This window comes from Echinops telfairi, unplaced genomic scaffold (genome assembly GCF_000313985.2).
Source record: "Echinops telfairi isolate 266 unplaced genomic scaffold, ASM31398v2 ScPeMD7_60;HRSCAF=208, whole genome shotgun sequence".
In the NCBI taxonomy this organism is placed as follows: Eukaryota; Metazoa; Chordata; class Mammalia; order Afrosoricida; family Tenrecidae; genus Echinops; species Echinops telfairi.
Genome location: NW_022103958.1, coordinates 3,816,441 through 3,838,411, shown reverse-complemented (window position 1 = coordinate 3,838,411; position 21,971 = coordinate 3,816,441). Strand labels below are relative to the sequence as shown.

The 21,971-nt window shown below is 46.2% G+C and overlaps 1 protein-coding gene across 5 annotated transcripts in view; it reads right to left on the bottom strand.

Annotated features, from left to right (window-relative positions):
• CELF1 (CUGBP Elav-like family member 1) overlaps positions 1 to 15,766 on the bottom strand; it is an 18,806-nt gene extending 3,040 nt beyond the window's left edge. Inside the window, exons 1-13 of one of the 5 annotated variants that reach the window (XM_045291022.1) lie at positions 15,579 to 15,766; positions 13,850 to 13,932; positions 13,481 to 13,529; positions 12,642 to 12,776; positions 10,842 to 10,921; positions 10,354 to 10,515; positions 7,764 to 7,839; positions 6,271 to 6,399; positions 5,581 to 5,694; positions 4,850 to 5,035; positions 3,446 to 3,589; positions 2,957 to 3,123; positions 680 to 2,868 (exon numbers count right to left, since the gene is read on the bottom strand). In XM_045291022.1, coding sequence (XP_045146957.1) covers positions 2,996 to 3,123; positions 3,446 to 3,589; positions 4,850 to 5,035; positions 5,581 to 5,694; positions 6,271 to 6,399; positions 7,764 to 7,839; positions 10,354 to 10,515; positions 10,842 to 10,921; positions 12,642 to 12,776; positions 13,481 to 13,529; positions 13,850 to 13,932; positions 15,579 to 15,756 — 1,464 coding nt within the window. In that variant the 5' untranslated portion in view covers positions 15,757 to 15,766 and the 3' untranslated portion in view covers positions 680 to 2,868; positions 2,957 to 2,995. Of the gene's footprint in view, positions 1 to 679; positions 2,869 to 2,956; positions 3,124 to 3,445; positions 3,590 to 4,849; positions 5,036 to 5,580; positions 5,695 to 6,270; positions 6,400 to 7,763; positions 7,840 to 10,353; positions 10,516 to 10,841; positions 10,922 to 12,641; positions 12,777 to 13,480; positions 13,530 to 13,849; positions 13,933 to 15,578 lie in introns of those variants that run through there. The other 4 variants (XM_045291021.1, XM_045291023.1, XM_013006090.2 and 1 more) reach the window with 4 other exon arrangements.
• Between the last annotated feature and the right edge of the window lie 6,205 nt (positions 15,767 to 21,971).

The following is a 21,971-nucleotide window of genomic DNA, read 5'->3' as shown; positions in this document are numbered from 1 at the left end:
CGCGCGGCACTGGTGATGACAGGGGACTTTTGCACATGCTAACAATGGACACAGGGAAAGTCAAAAAGGACATGGAGGAGGACACCAAGACACATCCAACTGCCAGAGACAGAACGGAACCTAGCTTGGATTCCTACCCCCCAGCCCCACGAAGCACCCAAACCCAAGAGAGGAGGCAGTGAGAGCCCAGTCCCCCTCTCCCTGCCTCCTTGTCAGGCCCCAGGCTGACAGCAGAGAATGCTTGCTGGCTGGGGTGGGAGACCCGGGAGAGGGAAGAGGGCCAGAATCTCTCCTCAACACCATGGGGATAGCCCTCTGATCCCAAATATCCAAGCTCATGGCTTCCCCGCAGACCCTAGCCCCTCGTGGGGGAAACCAGGAGGCAGTGGCCTGGCTGCATCCGGGACAAATGCTTTTCATGATACAACCCCAAGGAAGAAACAGAACTCGGGCAGCACACACACTACCGAAGAGGATGGCAGGGACTGGACTGTGGGTTTCCCCTCTAAGCTGAGCCTGGCTCTGGTCCGGGGAGAGAACTGTGCTCGCAGACAGCGCTGCCGCCGTGGCCCTCAGCGGACAGGGGTGCCTGCTCTCACCCGCTGGCCACTCTAGGCGTCCATGGCCCTGCTAGGGCACAGGCTCCTTTTAGGAATGAGATACCATCCCCCCACCCCCACCCCCCGCAGGTATGAAACCTCGGGTCCGATATCAGAAGCAGGTTGATTGCACCTTTCCTTTTACCAGGGGGAAAGGGGCACATGAGAGCTCAGGACAAATAGTGGTGAGACAGGGAAGGGGAGAGAGTGGAGCTGGCGTCAGGCGCTAGACCTTGGCTGAGGAGGGAGAACAGAAGGTTCGCAGTCGCAGCAGGGCAGCGCCCCCCAGAGCACAGCTCTCTCCACCCACCCACCAGTTCACAGCATTTGTGCTTGCCCCTGGCGGAGGAAGCTGGGCTGCCATCGGGGCCACAGAAAGTCAGTAGTTTCAATCATACACAGCACCCTGTGTGTACAACAATCACATTCTGGATTCTACAAAATCCTGGCCTTGTCCAGAGATATAATTTAGGTAATAAATATTCTCCACCCCGGAGCTGTATAAAACTTCTATAAAAATAGAAACGACATTCTTGGTTCCAGCTGGTTGGGGCTCAGAACAGCGCCTCCCCAACCTAGCATTTTTTTTTCTTTTTTTTTTGTTTTGTTTTTATTTTTTGCATTTATTAAAAAAATCCTGTCATGCCCCTGGAAGCCTTTGGAACAGTTTTATCCTTTGAAACACAGGACACATTTCTCCCAGTGTGCAGAATTCAAGTTTACATGGTACAGCTTCAAAAGTATATTATTTCATGTGTCTTAGAGGACAAGAGACCCACGTTATCACTATAAGAAAGAAGGGAGCATCAGTCCCTGCTTCAATGGGGGAAAACCCACCCGCAGCAGCTACCTGCACGAGGGCACGCTGGCTGGTCCCTGTCTACTACCCAGAGGGACAGCGGGACAAGGATGGGGCCCCATCGGATGCAGCAGTGGACCAGTCCTTTAACTCATCCGTCTGCTGCTAGAGTTAGGACTGGTCTTGTGTAATACTCTGGGATCCAGTCCTGGGCTACCTCTGCCCAGGCATACATTCCTGGTGGGTCCTCCCTGGCTCTCCAGCCTCAGAGGCTGTGTGGGTCACATGCTAGAGCAGGGGGGAGGCCATGGAAGCAGCAGGGAGAGCCCACTGTAAGCACAAGGACAGAGCTGGACAAGGTAATACTGAGGTAAAAGAACACTAAATCCATACAGAGGCTGTAAACATCCTACTGCTTCCCTCTGCCCCCACGAGCAGAAAGGCCCCAGCGGCTAGGAGAGGGGGGCTTGCCAGGCCTCTCTGGGGACATGAAATCTGGGCCATCTCTACCTGGGAGGCCAGTACCGGATTCCCAAGTCCTTTTTAATGCTAAGTACTGGCATGAGAAACCCGGGCCCTGGGCTGGAAGGGGCTTTCTGATTCAGGTACACAATGAGCAGGCTCTTTCTCCCCAGTTAGGTGACTTTGGGTTACTCCGCCCTCGTCAGCCAGACCACGCAGGCCCTTCTGGGATCTGCCCTCATGAAAATGTTGGGTGGAAGTGTTGCTCAGTATGTGGTGCACTGCACGGCAAGAAACCCGGCAGGGCCTTCCCTAAGGGCCTCCCTTATAGGGACCGCTTAGAAATGGGCCAGACTCTACAATTCGGCATTGAAACGGACCCAGAGCCTCTTTGACAGACTGCTTCTCCCAAGCAGCCTGGGGAAGCAGGTAAGAGGTGAGGGCTGGCTGAATTTTGCATATGTCAGGAAAATGTACAGAGGCTTTATTCCCAGAGAATTGCTAGCCTCTTCTTGGGAGAGAGAGGCAGAGATATCCAGGATACGAATCTGAATATTAGGCGGCAAAGACTCTCGATTTCCAGAGCTGTGGAGAGGCTCTGCTCCAGCATACTCTCCAGGTCCTCCCAGCCCCTGGTGTCAGCTCTCACTTCACCCACCCTCACCCCTGGAAGGGTTGGAGAGGTGGGGGACAGGGGTTTGCTCCACCTTAGACCTCTCTCTTGGGGGTAGTCATTTGGGGCATGTTCTGATCTTCTCCTTTTAAATGTTTCCCCACCCACCCACCCCCTCCCAGGTGGTTTAGGGTTGGTCCTTTTCAACACACACTGATTACAAACACAGCAAATTTTAAATCAAGGAAGAAAAAAACAAAACAAAAAAACAAAAACCTCAGGATATGGCACCTAAACTCCAAAGTAAAACACTGGAAACCAAAGCACACACTCGTCCTCTGCACGAAGCGAAACTCCCAAGAAGGCCGTAGCCGAGTCTTCAGGGCAAGCTGTGCCTGCGAGAGTGGCGGGGATCAGGGTCCAGGCCTGTCAACACACAGCCTCAGGGCTTCCAATCATTAAGGGTGCTCCTCCCCCACTTACCAGAAGACCCTCTCACTTCAGTCTCAGAGGGGAGCACGCTCAGTAGGGCTTGCTGTCATTCTTCGAACGTTTGAGCTGCACTTTAAGTCGCTTCATGCCAATCTGAAAGCCATTCATGGACTGGATGGCGGCTTGAGCCGAAACAGGATTGTCGTAACTCACAAAACCTGCGTGTCCAAGAGGAGCTCCAGGTCAGAGCCGAATGAAACAGGTCCTCCAAACACAAGACATGCCTTAACCCCAACTAATGCTATTACTATAGACCTAAAACGTGACCCCCCCGCCCTGCCCCCCAGCCATTTTGTAGGTTATTTCTCTAGTCCATCCACCTTTGGAGTGGCCATCTGCCAAGAAACCATCTCCACCAGAGAGAGAGAGAGAGAGAGAGCAGGATCTGCCAGGCGGAGACAAACAATGACCTGCACCTGAACCCAGCTCTTCCTCAGTGCCACACTCTCACACCCGCCCCAACACCAGAAGCCGGCATACCAAAACACTTGCTCAGGTTCGTCTGCTTGTCTATAAAAACCTTGGCTGAGACGACGTTCCCAAAGGGCATAAACATCTGCAGCAGGTCCTGATCCCCAAACTCCTGGGGCAGGTGGTAGATGAACAGGTTGGCTCCCTCTGGACCTTCAAGACACCCATGGATTGGCAAGCTATCAGTATTGAGCAAGCTCCCTGCCCTGGGCACCATTCTCCCCATGTTTGCTGCCCACCAGGTTCATACGGGTAACTCATCAGAGTTTCCAGGGCAGGGGACTGGAGGGCAACCTTGGAAACTGACTCCCTGTTCTCAGTCACCAGAGAACGTTCAACTTTGACTCACGCTGGGACAGGAAAGCAGGAGACTGGTGTGGGGAGCAGTAAGACCAGAGACTAGGGACTCAAAGAGGGCCACAGAGGTGATACATAAAACCACTTTCAAATTCCAGCCCAGAAACAACAGGGGCAGCAGAGAGGTCAGCAGTTACCAGAGGTGGGGAACTAGGGCAGGAGGGGTGGTGCAGGCTCATCGAATTCACAGTTCTACAGGCCATGGCAGAAGAACCCAGGGCAACAGCAACCCGCCTTCCTCCAGCCTGGCACTGGCCGCCCTGTGGGGGCATCTTCACACCTACACCTCCCCTCCCCCCTCATCACACTGCTTCTCTAGAGACTAATGGCTGAGCCCTCCTTGGAACACCCCACAGCAAAGGCAGTGTCTCTACCACGCCCTGTCCCTCATGCTTTAGAGCACCACCGAAACATCACTTGTTGCTGGTCTGCCTCCGTGGTTTCTAGGGAAAGGTCGGCACCATGGTGGCAGAGACACCATCACATCCCACAGGGCACAGACATGCGCAAGTCAGAGCCAGTCAGGAGGAACTAGACCAGAATTCCTTACTGCTGTTGCAAGAGAAAAAAATTCTCTTTCCTACAATAAGTGCTTAAACGTGGTCAGCTCTGAGTTCCGAACTCCACTCAAAACTGAGCACAAAGACTTCCTTCCACTTGCGGGGCTTTCTCCTCATGCCACTCTGCCTAGAAAGCCTCTCCTGAGAATCGCACCATTGTGTCCAAACACACACTTCCCACGGGCCCGCCCCGTCCCGCAGTGCGTCCTCAACTGGGCAAGGCACCTGATCAGACTGTGAGGAACACACCACAGGCTACAGCTACAAAGGGTTACCTAGCAAGCCGTCTTTTTAAGGTGACTTCTTAACAAACCCAGAGTCTTAAGCTTGTCACAGGGAGCCATCCACTTAAAACACAGCTGGCATCTGTTTTTTCATCTAGAAAGTGCTGCCCGCCCCTCCCCAATGCAGAGTGTTTCCGTCTGCTCTGACACCGTCCAGACCCCCGAGAGGGCCTTGCCTTCCCCCACAGGCTCCCAGCTCCCGGAGCCCTCACCTTCCTTCTGGCTCCCAGCAGCACCGATGCTCTGCTGTGTCAGCAGGTTCTGGTTGTACAGTGTGGGGAGTGCGGCGGCGGCGTACTGCTGGATGCCCGAGTAGGCCTGGGTCAGGGCCTCCATTGTGCTCCCAGTGCCATTAGAGAGGCCACTGCTGCCCAGGCCGCCATTTAAAGCCGCCATTCCTGAGTCGGGAGAGAGCAGGGTTACCACGGGGAAAGACTCAATGGGAGGCAACAACAGGCAGAGCCCTACAGGGGGTAATCCCAGGGCTCTTCCTCCCCCTCGGCCGTGATGCTCCTGAGACGCTGGGAAAGGCCGCGGCCAGGTCTCCCCTGTGCCTCCCTTTTTGCTGTGGCTTTCGGCCACATGGGGCAGAAGCCTCAGGACCGAGGTCTAAGAGGGACAAGTGTGACCTCTAACAAGAGGTGGGCAAACCCTGTCATCACAACAGCAGCTGAGTGTGGGCTACATGCCAGCACTTCACTGCTCATTCAGAGTCCCGATAACCCCTGGAAGCATTTTGAAAACTCCCACTTCACAGAGAAGAAAATAACCGTAAAATGATGTTGCCAGTTAGAGTGAGTGAAGGGGTGGAGGTGGGATTTAACCCCGGTCTTTGGAAATCCAATAATTTTTTTTCTGATTTCATTGGACCCCGCCCCGCACCCCAACCATGTGCTGCTCTGCATAAGCGATGGCCTGACAACACCCAGGGGCTGCCCCTTACCTGCCAGAGAGCTGACATTGAGGCCGGCGGTTGCCCCAGCTAGTGTCTGCAGGGCCCCGAGGGAGGCGATGGGGTTGACAGAGTTACTGCTGCTGGAGCTCGGCGAGGACCCTGCTATCAGAAAGCAGCAGTTATATTCGTGCCCCGTGCTCTTTGTGCACGGAGCTTCCAAGTTATTAACTCTGCTGCCGGGGCCAGAGTTATCTATGACAGAACGAGTCATGCACTATGGAATCTCTCTCAGGTCTAGAAGATGTCATTTGAGTGACTATGATATCCAGAAAATAACTGAGAAAAAAAGAAAGCAAACCTGACCTATAGTTCCCCAGGGTGAAGTAGGAAGAGTGATCAGGGGGCACTGGGTTCATTGTAATGGTGGTGGAACAACTTGGAGAGGGACCACAATGACGGTTGCACAACACGAAGAGTATAATCAATGGCGCTGAACTACACATGTAAAAGTTGAACTGACTGTGATAAAGTTGTGGTACAACTCTTCTTGATATGGTTGAACTATTGAATTATATGATATGTGAATGAAGTACTAATAAAACAAAAAGAAAAAGAAAAAAAATCTGTGAACTGGGCATACCAGCCCTGAGACAGGGTGTAAACTAGTGTGACACTGCCTTCAGACGGGGGATCTGCCCAAGGAACACAGCAGCACCCTGGCCCCTGTGACAGGCTTACCTGAACTGGCGAGCACGCTGAGGGGACTGCTGGATGTAGTAAGAGCATTGGTACCACTCGGCGTGTTCTGAGCTGCACTGGCTGCAGCAGCTAGTGCTGCCAAATTCTGTAACTGCATTGCATTTAGCCCTGTAACATCCAAAGTAAGAGATCAGCCAGCAGGTAAGGTGCCTGACAGCTACTGCAGCACTGAGAGCACGCTTTGGCAGAAGGCTGGTCCCAGACAAAGAGGGCTTCTTCCACCCAATGGCTTTTTAGGAACCTCTACACAGGCCTCCTCCAACAAGATTTTGGTATCATTCGATGCATGAAGAAACAACAGTTTTCTCAGATGTCACCCCAAGCGAGCATTAAGAAAGGGGCCGGCAATCAGGAAAGAGAGAGAGAGAGAGAGAGAGTGTGTGTGTGTGTGTGTGTCGCATATTCTGGACTCAAGAGCTGAGAGAATGACGTCATTAAAGCCTGTAGCCCAGAAGGAGCTGTGTCTGAGCCCCCACTCGCACTAGGGGTGGGGGTTGTGCTCGTTGCTGGGAGATGAATGAGCAGCACATGAGGTACTCAGAGCTGTAGGAGGTCCATGAGAGGAGGGCTATGTGAAAACAGCCAGAAACAAGGAATGAAGAGAAGCGAAAATGTGACTAGCAGGCAAACAATCAGAAGGATAAGAGGCGGCCTTCCCTCAGAACACTTTGCAGACCCTCCATTGGGTGAGGGAAGGCAGAGTGTAGAAAGCAGTGGGAGTTTAAAAGACCCAAAAGCTACACTACAGATGAGATCTTGCACCTTTCCAAAACCTTCACAATCTTCACAGTGTCTGTCCCAATCCCAGTGCACAAATGCAGCCTGCAGTTTGGCTCGGAGGACCCTTTCACACTGTGCGTGCGCAGCCTTCCTCTCTACGTCACTCTGGGAGCAGCTTTACTCCCCAGCCCCCAACAATTTTCTGACACCGTGGCTTGTTTGTGGTGCGTTTTGTTAGAAACTCGGGTGTTTTCCATGCATGTCCACCACCACCACCACCACCACCACCACGACAAAAGGAACTCACCCAGGGCAGCCCACGTGCGGAATGGCCAAACAACTACCTGGGTCTAGCAGCTGATTCAGGGTAAACCGTCTGCAAAGAAACTACCTCTGGCTGTTGCTAGAAAAGCCATTTTGTACCAATGCTGGTCTCTAGGTGTTAACCAGTCTTTTCCACCTTCTTTCCAATGAAGACTAAGGGTGAAGGGCAGAGGAACACCTCAGAAAGATCTAGCATCCAGCAACAACAGTGCCACCTTACAGAGACAAGGCACCGAGTCCTGGGACGCTGATCTTATGATTTCTGTGATGGGAGCGAGGTTTTCTTTCCTCTGCACGAAGGGTACAGAACTCTGGCCTGGCTCCTTTTAAGGCACAAGGTGGATGGATGTTGCAAAACTCTTAGGCGGTTGTGAGCTGGGTCGTTTGGCTGGCGGCTGCGGCTCCTCCACAGCAACCAGAACACTTACCTCCCATTGGGTGGAGGCTGCTCAGGGTGTTGAGGTTCCCAGAGGAGGCAGTCTGCTGAAGGAGCTGCAAATAAAGCTAGACATTACACCAAAAAACAGAACAAGAGTGAGAGTGAGGGCTGGTTCTGCATCTGGGACAACTCTACAGTACAGCAAAGCAAGAGTGCAGAGGCGCCAGAGAGAAGAGTCGTAGACAGGAACCCAAGCAAGCACAGCAGAAACATGAGGCATCTGACAGCACAGGACAGGACAACACAACACAGGAGAAGCCCTGGCCCAGAAGATGCTATGTTACTGAGTATCGAGCCAAGTGCACGTCTTTTGGGCAGCAGAATGCAACACAGCAGAGGATGAAGTCGGGTGGGGAACACAAGCCCCGCTCAAGCAGTTGTGGGGCCAGCTATGACGAGTATTTGCATGTGGAGGGCTGCCACGTCCCATCACGTCTTTGTTACAGGCACACACCTTACTCACTATGTAGGCCATTCCCATCGCAATACCCATCATGTACACACAAAATTATTTCCTATCAGATCTTGTAGGGTAATTTGTACAAGTTACCTTTGACTGGCCACATGAACCCACAACTAAAGTACTGTCTCCCAGATAGGAAGCCCTATCTTATGCCGGCCCTCAAAACTGGTCTTCACTGCAGATGATCATGACAGATAGATTTAACCACAATGATCACTATAAATTCTCATCAATGGTTGTGGTAAGACACACAAAACCAGAGGGCCTGTCGATGGCTTTACTTTGTAACCACTACCTCCACTGAACCAATAACTAAGACCTCTGTTCCATTCAAAGGCAACGATGGGAGTGGATACCCTGGGTCCTTTATTCAACCTGTTACTCAATCCGACAAAGATCTCACAGGGTTCTCTGCTATCATGAATACCTCAAGGCCAGAGTTCAGGGATGGGTTTCAAGATGAAGGTCTGCTAACCTTCAGAAATGGAATGAAAAGTGCATCTACACATAATAGTTACCAGCTTTTCAAAGGGACCTACAGTTCCACAAAAACCAGAAGTTCAGAGAAGAGATCTGAATCTGTGACCGCGCTAAAAGTCCAGTGTCCGTGTGGCTTGTGCTGGCCACTACGCCATAATCTTGTTGGAGATGAACCCTCGCACCAAGAGCCCATTCTTCCTCGTCAATCTTGACCCAAAGGCATCACCATTCCTAGTTATCATCACCACATAATTGCTGTTGATTGGATTGGAAAGTTTTCCAGGAACTGCTTGGTTGTCTTTTTTTTTTTTTCTTCATGTAACTTAAGCATAATAATATAAATAAAGTGATAAACATAGTTGGGGAAAAAACCCCAAAATAGAGAAGAATCACAGCTCTAGTCCAGTCGAGTGCAGGTCTTAGTCCACCTGGTCTAGAAAAGAACCTAATACCAGTACACTGTCCAAAGTGCCTTATCTTCATTTTAGTCTTCTTAAGTACCTTGGGCATATCGTACCAGATACTTTTCATTCCCTCCTAACTAGGAACAGGATCTTAGGGCGTATCTAACCGAAACAAGAGACCAAGCTCTGAACTTATCATCGCGCCCGTACGAAAAGTGGCAATGATGACAACAGGGAGCATTTCCTCTTTGGAGGCTCCGAATTATCTAAGACGATTACCCTCTTTTTCAACTTCCGAGCAATATTCCAGGAATCACAAGCTTTATCACTGGTGAACTCAATCAACCACCAACGACCTCCTGAGGTGAGAGGGGTATCAGTGGAGCTAAACAAGGATGTCTTCTGACAATGCGAAATACAGGCAGCCACAGATCAAATGAGCCAAAGCAGACTGCCAGGGGACAAAAATCACCATCTTTCCCATGGATAATAAATGTAAAAGGACGAGTACTGAATGGTTCTACTAGTTAACCAATGTGTGCTTTTTTTGAACTGTCCATGCAGCCTCCTTTATTGGTAGTTTCACAAGTGTCCAGACCTTTTCTTTCTGGCTCAGATGGCCCCATTGTAAAGGTCTTGAGCTGGCTGCAATTCTTTGAGGGTAGAGCAGGAAATGCACTGCGTCGCAGACCTAGGAAATCCAAGTAGCAAACCAGAGCCTGACGTTCTTTTCGGGATGATATGACTCACACTCGCCCCAAGAAAAGGCTACATGAAAGAAAATCTTTTTAGGATGTAATGAAATCAGACATATACCTATAATTACCCTTTAGTCATGTCCATGTTAATCTCAATCTCTCAGTCGGCTGAAAGAAACTATATTTCTCATTAGGGAAGAATTTTTATACGGCGCCCAATACCTAGCAAATATGAAAAGATATCTAATTGAGAAGATTCCCTCAGGAATTTTTTCACTTGTGGGCAGAGTCATGAAATGTTCCTAAGTCATTAAATTAGGAAATCAGAGTTTCACCTTGTGGTTGAAGTCTAGATACAACCAGAGGTGTGTGATGTGATAGAGACTAACCGAACTTACAGAAAGGTGTGTGAACTGAATTTTAAGTCAAATGGCAGAAGTTGCAAGTGCCCCTGTGCCTGTTAGCTAGGGACGGCAGGAGGAGAAACAGCTGGGAGCTTGCAAAGTCTGCAGAAAGCCAACCACAAAGACTCACTGCTAAATACTGCGGTCCAAGAGTATTGAGACCAGCCAGGTTTCCCCACACAGACGCGGCGCTGATTTGCTGCATCTGCTGCTGGAGCTGCTGCGCCATTCTCTTCTGTTCTTTGTCCTTCTGAGTGTCTGCAAATTTTACCACCATGGGTGATGAGCAACCCTATGGAACACCAAAATCAAAGAGTCATTCCCTCCTCCAGGCAAAGAAAAACCCTGCCCTCTCTAGTGACATGCGGGCTATATTTTATTTCATTCAGGGTCCAATGATTCTCCTCCGGTAAGACACAAATGGCAAAGGGGCACATATTTTCAATACATTCATTTGTACGGATTTATCATCTATTTAAGCATCAGGTTTCAACTTGAAGACAGATGGGCCTGTGTAACTTTTAGGGCAATATGATGAGGCACATGCTACTGAACTGGATAGCTAGCTGGCCTCACATTCTCAGGCCAAGGGCTTCCTCTTTCCCATCTGCTCCCTACCTCCATGGTCTGTGCTTGGTGCATTGCCTTGATAGCCGTCTGTGCCATGGCTCTTGTCGTAAAAGTCACAAATGCACAACCTGGTAAGAGAAGAATCAGTTAACTCATCCTTTTGCTTATTTATCTGGCAGGTATCTACTGAGCATTGTGTGCCAAAGATCAAGTTAGTGACATATACATGGTCCCTGACTTCAGAGGTTGATGAGTTAGTAGATGAAGTAGTTATGTTATAGTAGTGTGACCAGCGTTAAAATAAAAACCAAGTGTTCAAAGAAGAAAGAAGAAGGCATGTTCCTCAATTTCTCTTGAAAAAGAAAATGGAAGAAGAAAGTGATTCCATTTTGCCATTAGGAACCTCTCTAAACACAAAAAAAGGATATTTTAATGGGACATTGAGGTACAGAATTCAGGTTCCTTAGTAGGGCTGGCGGCATACGATTTACATGTTGAACCACAAGCCCAGTAGTTCGAAACTACCACTCCACAAGGAGATAAGGTTTCCTACTCCCATGAGTTAATGGTCTCAGAAACTCACAGAAGCAGCTCCACTCCGTCCTACAGGGCTGCTATGAGTCGGCACCAGCTTGATGGCAGAGCGAGAGCCAACAGTGCTAGGAGGCCACTAAGAGTGATCAACAGTGCTAGGAGACCACTAAGAGTGATCAACAGTGCTAGGAGACCACTAAGAGTGATCAACAGTGCTAGGAGACCACTAAGAGTGACCAACAGCCAAGAGCAATCATGGCAGGTCAGTAACTGGGTAACCAACACCGAGTGACAAGCCAACTCTCTCCTTCTTCCTATTGGCCAGGTTCCCAGTAATCCAATTCAAAAGAAACTCTACATCAAACTATGGACAATAGTATGAAGAATGGAAATCCAAGAACATTTCATTGTGCTCATGCTAAACGTGTACACATGACCAAGAAGCAAATGGAGCAAGGGGATAGGATGGGGCTTAAAACAACGACGGGTGTTTATCAGGGTGTGTGAGCCCTTCCATCACACCTGTTCAATATGTAAACCTGGGAGGCGATTGGAGAAGCTTGACCACATGAAGAACGCAGCAGCAGGACTCACTGACAGCCTTGCTGAGACGGAAGAAAACTCAAAGCAATTCCTGGTGATCAAAACTACAATCTTCAGTGTGGAATCAACTTAACATGAAGAAAACAAAAATCCTCACAATTGGACCAGTAAACAACATTGTGATAGAGAAAATATTTCAGTTATCAGTAGTTTACTTTCCATAGATCAACAATCAACTGCCATGGAAGCAGCATCAAGAAATTATTGGGTGATGCATTAACGAAGCAAAGATGCCACCATGAAGGTTAAGGTGTGCCTGCGCCTGATCTAAGCCACAGCATTTTCAAGTGCCTTATCTGCACGCAAAAGCTGGACGGTAAATAAGGTGGACAAGAGAACTGATACAATATTGAAAGTGCCATGGACTGACAAAACATCTGTCTTGGAGAAAGAACGGCCAGATGCTCCTTGGAAGCAAAGATGGGGAGACAAGGACATGCGTGGTAAACTCGAGGGTCAGCCAATAAGAGGACGACCTTAAACGAGACGGCCTGCCATAGTAGCTACAACACTGGCCTCAAGCATAACTCTTGTGAGGGCTGGGCAGTGATCTATTGTACATAGGAGGCTATGAGGAGACTTCAAAAAATTCACGGAAAAAAATGCATTGATTTTTTCATTCCACTTTTTCACAAACTTTTTGACTCATATGAGTGGGAACCTCGACAGCAGAACACAACAACATCTTTAAACGGCTAAAAATGTACCCACCTCGACTTAGGCCATCAGGTCCCCGCAATATCCGGCACTCTTCAATCTGTCCAAACGAAGAGAACATGACTCGGATGTCATTTTCAGTGCATTTCTTGGAAATCATACCAATGAACAGCTTCCTGTCTTCCACTGCTGATAGAGCAAACACACAGGGTTTTTACTGAAAGAGGTGCATAGAAGTGGCATCAGGGCATGGGTTGACGTCCTGACGCTCTATCTTGATACTTCATTGGCTCTAAGACATACTTATTTTCGTATTAACTTAACACACATGAAATCATTCTTCTTCTAGTCAACAGTATAACTGGGAATATTTAGGTGACTTAAGGTAGCTTTGCGACCTTATGCCAGTTACTTCATCTTTCTGTACCTATTTCTTCAGTTGATCAATGGGTTAATCAATATGGCTTGTATTAAATGAGCTAATACCTACTTAGAACTTAGCAATGTTTGCTCTTACTAGTAATGCCCTACTACAGGAGGTTGTTAAGAGGAACAGAACACAGCTCGCCGTGAGTGCAACTGACTGTTTTCTTCTTCTGACTATTCAAGTCCTCCTCCCTAACTTGCTCATCTTCCCTTCTCACCGTTGTCCATAAGAAATGATATTTCTCAAGGGCATTCCATCCAGTTCATTTAAAAATATTTTTCATAATGTTTTCCCTATTAACTATTTCATTTAGTTTCTATTCTTATTTGAAAAGAAAAATAAAAAAAATAAAAAGACAGACAGTTGAGATGACAGACTACTTAAGAGCACAGTACAAAGCAGATGCCCTGACAACAGCCAAGTAAGGCGGCGTCTTCTAACGAGAGGGCTCAGTGGGCCTGCTTACCATTGTTCTTCTCACTGTCAGCAGGTTTCATCTGTATGGGGTGGTGCATCTAAGGAAAGAATATGAACAAGTGTACATGCTGAAGACAGTCAGAAAAATTACTGAGGAATCATCAAAATAAGACAGTAATGTCTCCTTCATGATGTGTGGCTCCCTCTCTACCCCAAATGTCAGACAAGACAGACGGCCAGTCAAGAAGTCACAATAGCCAAGACTCTTAAACATTTTCTATTTCTTCTTTGAAATGCCTATTCATCAGCTCCTATGGCCGTGACCTCTTTTCCCAAAATGATTTTCAATGCACGCCTGACAAGTATACCCCAGTGTTAAAACCATCATGGCCCAATTGGCCAGGAGGAGTGTCCTTACCCCTGGGAGGACCTTCATGTTGTGAAGAGCATTCTGAGCTTCTAATGCAGCTTTACGGGTGTAAAATGTAACAAAACAGCACCCTGCAATAAATAAAATTTCAAAAAATCAGAGCATTTCTTTGAAAGCAGACTACCCCTCCTCCACTGACATTTGGGACTGAAAGAGATGGCTGGACTTATTAACATAAACCCTCCTCCAGCAGGGGGAAAAAATGCTCTAGTTATTCTCTACCTGTGTTTGTCAAGGATAGATGGCCAATTGATGACTTGCCTCAAACATAATGATTACTTATTACATTATACAATAGCTTAAGAGCAGGCAGTTCTTGGCATCTTGTTTTGGATGCTTGGGTCTTAGAATTTTTTTTTTTAAATCATTTTATTAGGGGCTCATACAACTCTTATCACAATCCATACATACACCAATTGTGTAAAGCACATTTGTACATTGCCCTCATTATTCTCAAAACATTTGCTCTCCACCTAAGCCCCTAGCATCAGTTCATTTTCCCCCTCCCTCCCCGCCTCCCTCCTCTCTCATGAAGCCTTGATAATTTATGAATTATTTTGTCATATCTTGCACTGTCCGACGTCCCCCTTCACCCACTTTTCTATGGTCCGTCCCCCAGGGAGGAGTTTATATGTAGATACTTGTAATCGGTTCCCCCTTTCCACACTACCCTCAGGGTCTTATAATTCTAATCAAGCTTCTAACACAGCGGTTCTCAACCTTCCTAATGCCATGGCCCTTTAATGCAGTTCCTCATGTTGTGGTGACACCGCAACCATAAAATTATTTTCGTTGCTACTCCATCACTATCATTTTGCTACTGTTATGAATCGGGCGACCCCAGTGAAAGGGTGGTTCGACCCCCAAAGGGGTCAGAATCCACAGGTTGAGAACCTCTGTCCAGCACATGACACTGACCGAGGTCTATGATTTTGTGCTTTGTATCTTGAGAATTGAGCTTCAAGGTGGTGATGTTCCTCATATTCTCAGGAGCGATCATCTAACCTTTTCAAAATTGCACTGCAGTTCAGATGTTAAATTCCTACATAATCATTTCAGAAGCTACAATAATTTGTCCTTTTGGCTAACAATGCCACAAAATGTGAAAAACATTCTCCTACTTCTAGACTTTCCTATTAAGCTAGTTTCAGACATGATGACCATGTTTGCTCGGATTTGCACTATAGAAGACCTTTCACATAAAATTACTCTGAAAATGGTCATTTGGAAAAATAAGAATCTATCTCTGTGCATACAGGGGCAAAGTTAATGACTTAGCCACCATCCAGCCTGTGAAACTGCTCTTTTCTCCTATTAATTTTGTAACCTACCACCAACACAGGACCCCCACCCAAACTCCATCTGGGTTCACCAGGCAATCCAATAAGAGCACCACTGGGGTATATACATGAACATTTTTCTTTTCAGGGTAACCTAGCTGAAATACTAAGGACAGTTTACGTGGTTGGTTTTCTTCAATATTGTTGTCATTCCATTCCCTAGAGCAAATGAGACACACACACATCTCTTGAGTTTAGAGTTCCTAACAAAGCGTGGCCCTTAACTCAATTTATAAAGTATCCTCATGATGTCACCTTAACTTTGATTTTTAAGCATTTAAATGTGGTTGGGCTACAAGATATGGCTATGAGAAAAGGTCATTTTCCTTGGGTGACCACAGCAGGATCCTGGCCACCAGGAGGCCCCTAACCCTCACCTTTGCTCTGAGGAGGGTTTTGACTCCTATCCCGTAGGACGTTGATTTCATAGACAGCACCGTACTGTTCGAAGAGTTCCCTCAAGTCTTTCTCAGACCAGGTCCTGGGAACCTGGCCCACAAACATCTTGATAGCATCTAGATCTGGTTGGTCTGGGTGGTCCAGGGTGCCGTTCATTTTCTTTGAGCTGCACAAGACAAAACAAAGTTTCTATTATAGTCATGCTGCTTTCCAACGGAAGATTTGTTTTCTTTAAAGATCTTAACTACTTCCTGGGGAAAAAAAGAAAAATACCTTTTTTAGGTTAAACAATTTATACTCAAAAATAGAAAGGGAAGCATATGAGGGGGCAAGAACCTTTCTATACCTTCCCAAATTCTATGAAACCAGGATTCCCAGCTACCCACAAACCAGGATTCCCGATTACCCACCTGTTGTGTGCTTAGGGCAGAGAAAGGTAGAGAATGGCCTAGGGCGTGCTACCAGCCTACCTCTAGGAATACCTTTACCGAGAAAAATCATCGTACCAGATGGGCCTGTTACTAGTTCTTTCACTACTTCTGTCCAGACTGCCAGAGTTCTCTAATGTCAAGAAGACACCACTTCCAGTAGAGCCTAAGCCATCGTGGAGTCACCATGACACTCATTTCTGTCTAGGATGAGAATTCTCCAAGGAACTTAAGAGGCAAAGCTCCTAAAGCAAGACCGAGTTGTAATAATTTATATGCATAATTAATAAAACAGATGCACACTTTTAATTACATTTAAAAAATCTACCAGATCACTGATTGAAAAGAGGACTCATCTCTTCCATGTACACAATGACAAATGTTAGATCAGAAACACTCGATTCAGAAGTTCTAAACTAAGAATTTAGAAGGGCTGGTGGTGCTACGGGTTAGGTGTTGGGCTGCTAATCACAAGGCCGGTAGTTCAAACCCATCATCCACTGCTCAAGTGAGAGATGAGTGTCTCCTCCTGAAAAGATTTACAGTCTCTAGAACCCTAAGTAGGGAGACAATGAGTTGGCACCAATAGGCTGACAGCAGGCTTAAGCTAAGGACGCTGGCCTATGAACAAACATGCTATCTCCTGAGAACTCACAGTGCCCTAGAGTTGGGCTCCAAGACCCAAACAAAGCTTTTCTTCTTAAACTGTCATGTTTGATTATGAGGAATATAAACAATGTTGCCATCACTCTAGCTTTTTTGTTTTTCAGTTAGCCAAAATACCGATGACTCTAACAATGAAGATTCTTTATTAAACGCAAATCCCATAATGTCCACATATGCCGCCAATCCTTATCATACCAAACTTTTAATATTCACATTTTGATACCTTCATGCTACTACTTAATAGAAATATTTCTATTAAGAATCTATTTCAAAGTCCTTCTGTCAAACTTAAGCTTGGCAGTCACCTAAACCAATGCTTCCCCAAGTAGAATGATTGGGATGGAAGAGGAGCCTGAAAAAGCAGATATCTATACTTCCCCTGGATTGTGGGCTATAATACAAAGTCTTTTCATCGCCAGGGGCCCTGCGTGGAGTAGCTTTTTTAAGCGACATTCCAACTGAAGCTCAGCCCTCACCCCTCCTATGTATCTGATTTACCCTCCAGTTTTTTCAGTGTTTGGAATGCATTGTTTTATTGGTTTTTCTTAAATCTACTAATTTAAAACCATCTGTGGCAGGTCATTGCAAAGTCTGTTATAGCTGCTTTTGGAAGCCTAATTCTAATGTGCCAACAGAAACCACAATTCCAGTATATAAAAGCCCCAAGACTAATGAGACAATGAGCATCACTCCCTAGAACCTGCCCCCGGCAACTTTAATTACCAGTTTTAATAAAATATTGCTAATCTTTAATCGTATTTCTATTCTGGGAAGGATTAACAAATCGTGCTCAAAATATGTTCTGATAATATGGAAGCTGACAGCTACTTCCTAAAGGAGGCAAGGGTTCATTAACTTGTCCGACACTGGAGCTAATTAACTGCCCCTAGACTGTGCCTTCCATCTATGTTTGTGGGCCATTTCTCAACTTTCGACATCATTCTCCAGTGTAAACGCATAATACAGTTAATATCTGTGTATTATAACTTATCCAGAAAGTCAATGCAAACTCCAGATTCTAAACAGAATATTCTCTTTCCTTCTTCTGAAGGAGATTGAGAAAGATAATGGATTTTTTATATGAACTTTTTGAAGCCCCAAACGTACTCCCCATCCTCCCTACCCACCCCCCACCAAAAAAAATCCTACTCTATGTTCACTTACTCCGTCAACACCCTTCCCCTATGGTCACCGATTTGACAGCCAGAAGACTCCTCTTGTCCTTGCTAAGTGTCATTGGTCCAGCTCTGACTCACAGTGACCCCACGCACAACAGAAGGAAGCAGAGCCGGGCTGCCACCAGCCTCACACTTGCTACGTTTGAGCCCATTGTTGCAGCTACTCCATCAAGCCATCTCTTTTAAGGGCCTTCCTCTTTTTTGCTGCCTCTCTTCTTTGCCAAGCATAATGTCTCTTCTCCAGGGATTGGTCTTTCCTGACAATATGTCCAAAGGACGTGCAATGGAGTCTCATGATTTTCACTTCTAAGGAACATTCCGATTGTACTTCTTTCATGACAGATTTGTTTGTTATTCTGGTGGTCTATGTTATTTTCAATATTCTGTGTGAATATCGTGACTCAAATGTATCAATTATTCGTGTCTTCCTTATTCAATGCCCACCTTTCATATGCATATGAGATGACTAAAAACATCATGGCTTGGGTCAGATGCACCCTTAATCCTCAGTGACATCCTTGCTTGCTCTTCAATATTTTAAAGAGGTCTTTCTTTATACAATAGATAGGGCAAAACATTGCCCTTTCAAACCAAACTCAGTGTCATCGAGTCAGCTGCAATTCAGGGACTCTATAGGACAAAGTAGAACGGCCCCTGTGGGTTTCTGAGGCTATATATCTTTTTTTTTAATTTTTTAGCCATTTTATTGACATCTCATCTGTAAACCATACAATCAATGGTTTTAATACATTAAGAGGAGCTGTTTGTAATCATCACCACAATCTATTTTTGAACATTTTTTTCATCCTTGTATCATTATTAAGCCCCAATTCTCCCAAATCTCTCCTTCCATAACCCTCAGGTCCGATTACTGTCTCTATAGATTTACTATCCTGGATTTCATATAAAGAAAACCATACCCCACCCCCCAAAATACCCAACACCAACAACAAAGTAAAACACAGTAGGCTTCAATCCAAAAGAAAGTAGAAAATAATAAACACCAGAAGTTAAACATGAGTCAAATAGGAAAACAAATGATAAGATGTTAAGTTGTAAACTAGCCATCTCTGCAGTGAAGGAAATATAGGGGCAGTTAAAAGAGGACTGGACAAGATGGATCGACACAATGGCTCAAACATGAAAACAACTGTGAGGATGGTGGAGGACTGAGTGATCGTTCTTCTGCTGTCTGTAGGGTGGCTAGGAGTCAGAACCAACTCAGCACCTGACAACCCCTATCTGCTGTAACCTCCTCCCCAGTGCACAGAGGACAAGACTAGTCACATCCCTGGTCTGAGAGAATTTAATTAACTCCATGTGGAGATGAGGCTATACATCTTCATGGGAGCAGAAGTCTTCATCTTTCTCTAGAGCAGTGGTTCTCAACCTGTGGGTTGTGACCTCTTTGGGGGTAGAGTGACCCTTTCACAGGGGTCATCCGATTCATAACAGTAGCAAAATGACAGTTATGAAGTAGCAATGAAAATAATTTGCCAGTTGGGGTGGGGGGTGTCACCACAACATGAGGAGCTGTATTAAAGGGCCGCCGCATCAGGAAGGTTGAGAACCACTGCTCTAGAGAAATGGCTGTTGGTTTCAAACTGCTGCCCTACAACAGTGCTAAATAGTGTGGTCCGAAGGTCAGGGTACATCTTTAAACATGGCCTTTATAAGCTTTAATACAGCAAGCGGACCAAGTGATTTTATCTTCTCAAGCTGCAATCAAAAGGATACACGAAACACTAGTGTGTGCTTTATAATTTTGTTTTTCTAATAGCATATTTTACAAGAGAATCAGCGAGTACAGGGGAGAAAGAAGGCCTTCAGGCAGGTTCCAGGTGGGGTGGACATCACACAATAAGCCACACCCATACAGGTTCCACCCACCGCTTTAGGGGACACTTGCTCACAGAAGCTAGCCACTGTGTGAGCTGAGGAGTAAGCAAACATGGGGCCTTTCCTGGAAGCTCCTGAAGACACAGTTAGAAAGTGAGGAGGCGCTATCAGAGATTACGAGAGAGAGAGAGAAGGAACCCATGTTCACCTAGATATACATATAAAAAGTCAAAATCTTTCTCATCAATTGCTACTGTGGCTGATGAGCAATATTCCCCCATCCCTGTGCATGTGGTCTATAAGGTCAAACGTAGCCACAGCATTTTAAACAGCCACCGGAGAAATAAGAGGCTTTCTGCTCTCATAAAGTGGAGGCTTAAGTGGAGAGGAAATGTTTTGAGAATGATGAGGGCAATGAATGTACAAATGCACTTTACACAATCGATGATGTATGTATGGATTGTGATAAGAGTTGTATGAGCCCCTAATAAAATGATTTAAAAAAAAAAGATGAAAATTCTCGGAAACCCAAAGGAACAATCCTCCCTGTTTTAAGAATTTCAGTAGACTCAACTCGATGGAAGCATTAAAACTTCAAACCTGTAGAGAAGATTCTCAATGTGATGTGTCAAGGGTTCCGGGTCACAGCACTCATTTGATACATCCCTAAATAAGAGCACACACTCCAATGCATGCCTTGCCACCCGACTAGACGTGAGCTCTTCACTGTCAGTGACTGAAAATTACATATATTTATTAAGCCCACTTGAAACCAGTGAACTTAGCCACCTCTCAGAACTGCTACCTAGTGAGTCCTCGTCATTCCTTTGAGATAAGAGTGGAAATCTGTGGAAGTGCTGTTGTCCCTGGCTTGGGAGTATCGTGGATAAGGAAAATTGGGGCCTGCAGCATAGAAGGAAAGAAAGGAGGGCGTGAGGAGGTAGGAAGAATTTCAGGGGAAAGGCACTGCAAAGAGCAAATCCCTACAAAGTATGAGACGGGGCTTGGACACAGTTTATTCTGAACTGCTGGTTTTGATGGTAGTGTTCTCTTAGTTCTTGACCCCAAAATAGTGCCCCCCACGAGAAGTGGTTTCGTTCCTTTACCGCTGCACTGAGCAATATAGGAGCCACAAAGCACATAACAGCTATTTAACTTTAATTTTTAAACTTCAAATCCTTGATCATACGCCATGACTGATGTGATTGTCTTGACTGAATTATACATGTGGGAAACGCTGAGCTGACAAATGAGGTGTTCTCTACAAAGAGACCCCATCAACAGCCCCTTAGAACTAGATAGATTAGATTAGATAGATAGATAGATAGATAGATAGATAGATAGATAGATAGATAGATAGATGATAGATAGATAGGAGGCTATCTGTTCCCGTAATTTAGTGCCTAAGAAACCCTACATAGAGTGAAGTAGAAATTGACTAGATAGATAGATAGATAGATAGATAGATAGATAGATATAGATAGATAGATAGATAGATAGGAGGCTATCTGTTCCCGTAATTTAGTGCCTAAGAAACCCTACATAGAGTGAAGTAGAAATTGACTCGATAGCAATAGTGTGGGTGCGCACAGATTTGAGTGTGTGCAGTTCTCTACAAACATAAAAAAAATCACATACGAAAAGAAAAACCTGGTTCTTCAGTCAAACTAGTTACATGTGGCTAGTGGCAACTACACCCACATTGAACAGCAGAAATAGAGAACGTTTTTCTCATCACAGAAAGTTCCACTCTGCAGAAACAGCTGCTGGAAGCAGCTGAAGTCAGAAGTAGGACAGCTGTAACTACAGATAAGTGAGCAAAGACACGCTGAGAAGGGCTGAGGGAGAAGATAGCAGGGGCCTTGAGAACATCCCATCAAGAGAAGGAAGCTATCACAGCAGCCCACAGTGACTGCATTTAGATGAAACGTTCAGAATGCAAATGTAAGGCAGAAAGTAGAGTGATGGTCACCTAGGGCCTGGTGGCACAATGGTTAAGCATCTGGGTGCTAGCAAAAAAGTCAGAAGTTTGAAAACACCCAGTGGCTCCCTGGGAGAAATGACCCAGCAATCAGCTCCCATAAAGATCGCTGCTGTTAGGTTCCATCAAGTTGGTGCCAAATCTATGTACAACGGAATAAAACACAGCGGCCTAGACCTGTGCCATCTTTACAATCCCTGTTATGTCTGAACTGATTGTTGCAGTCACTATGTCAAGCCATCTTCTTGCAGGTTCTTATAGAGTACTTCCTCTACTGGC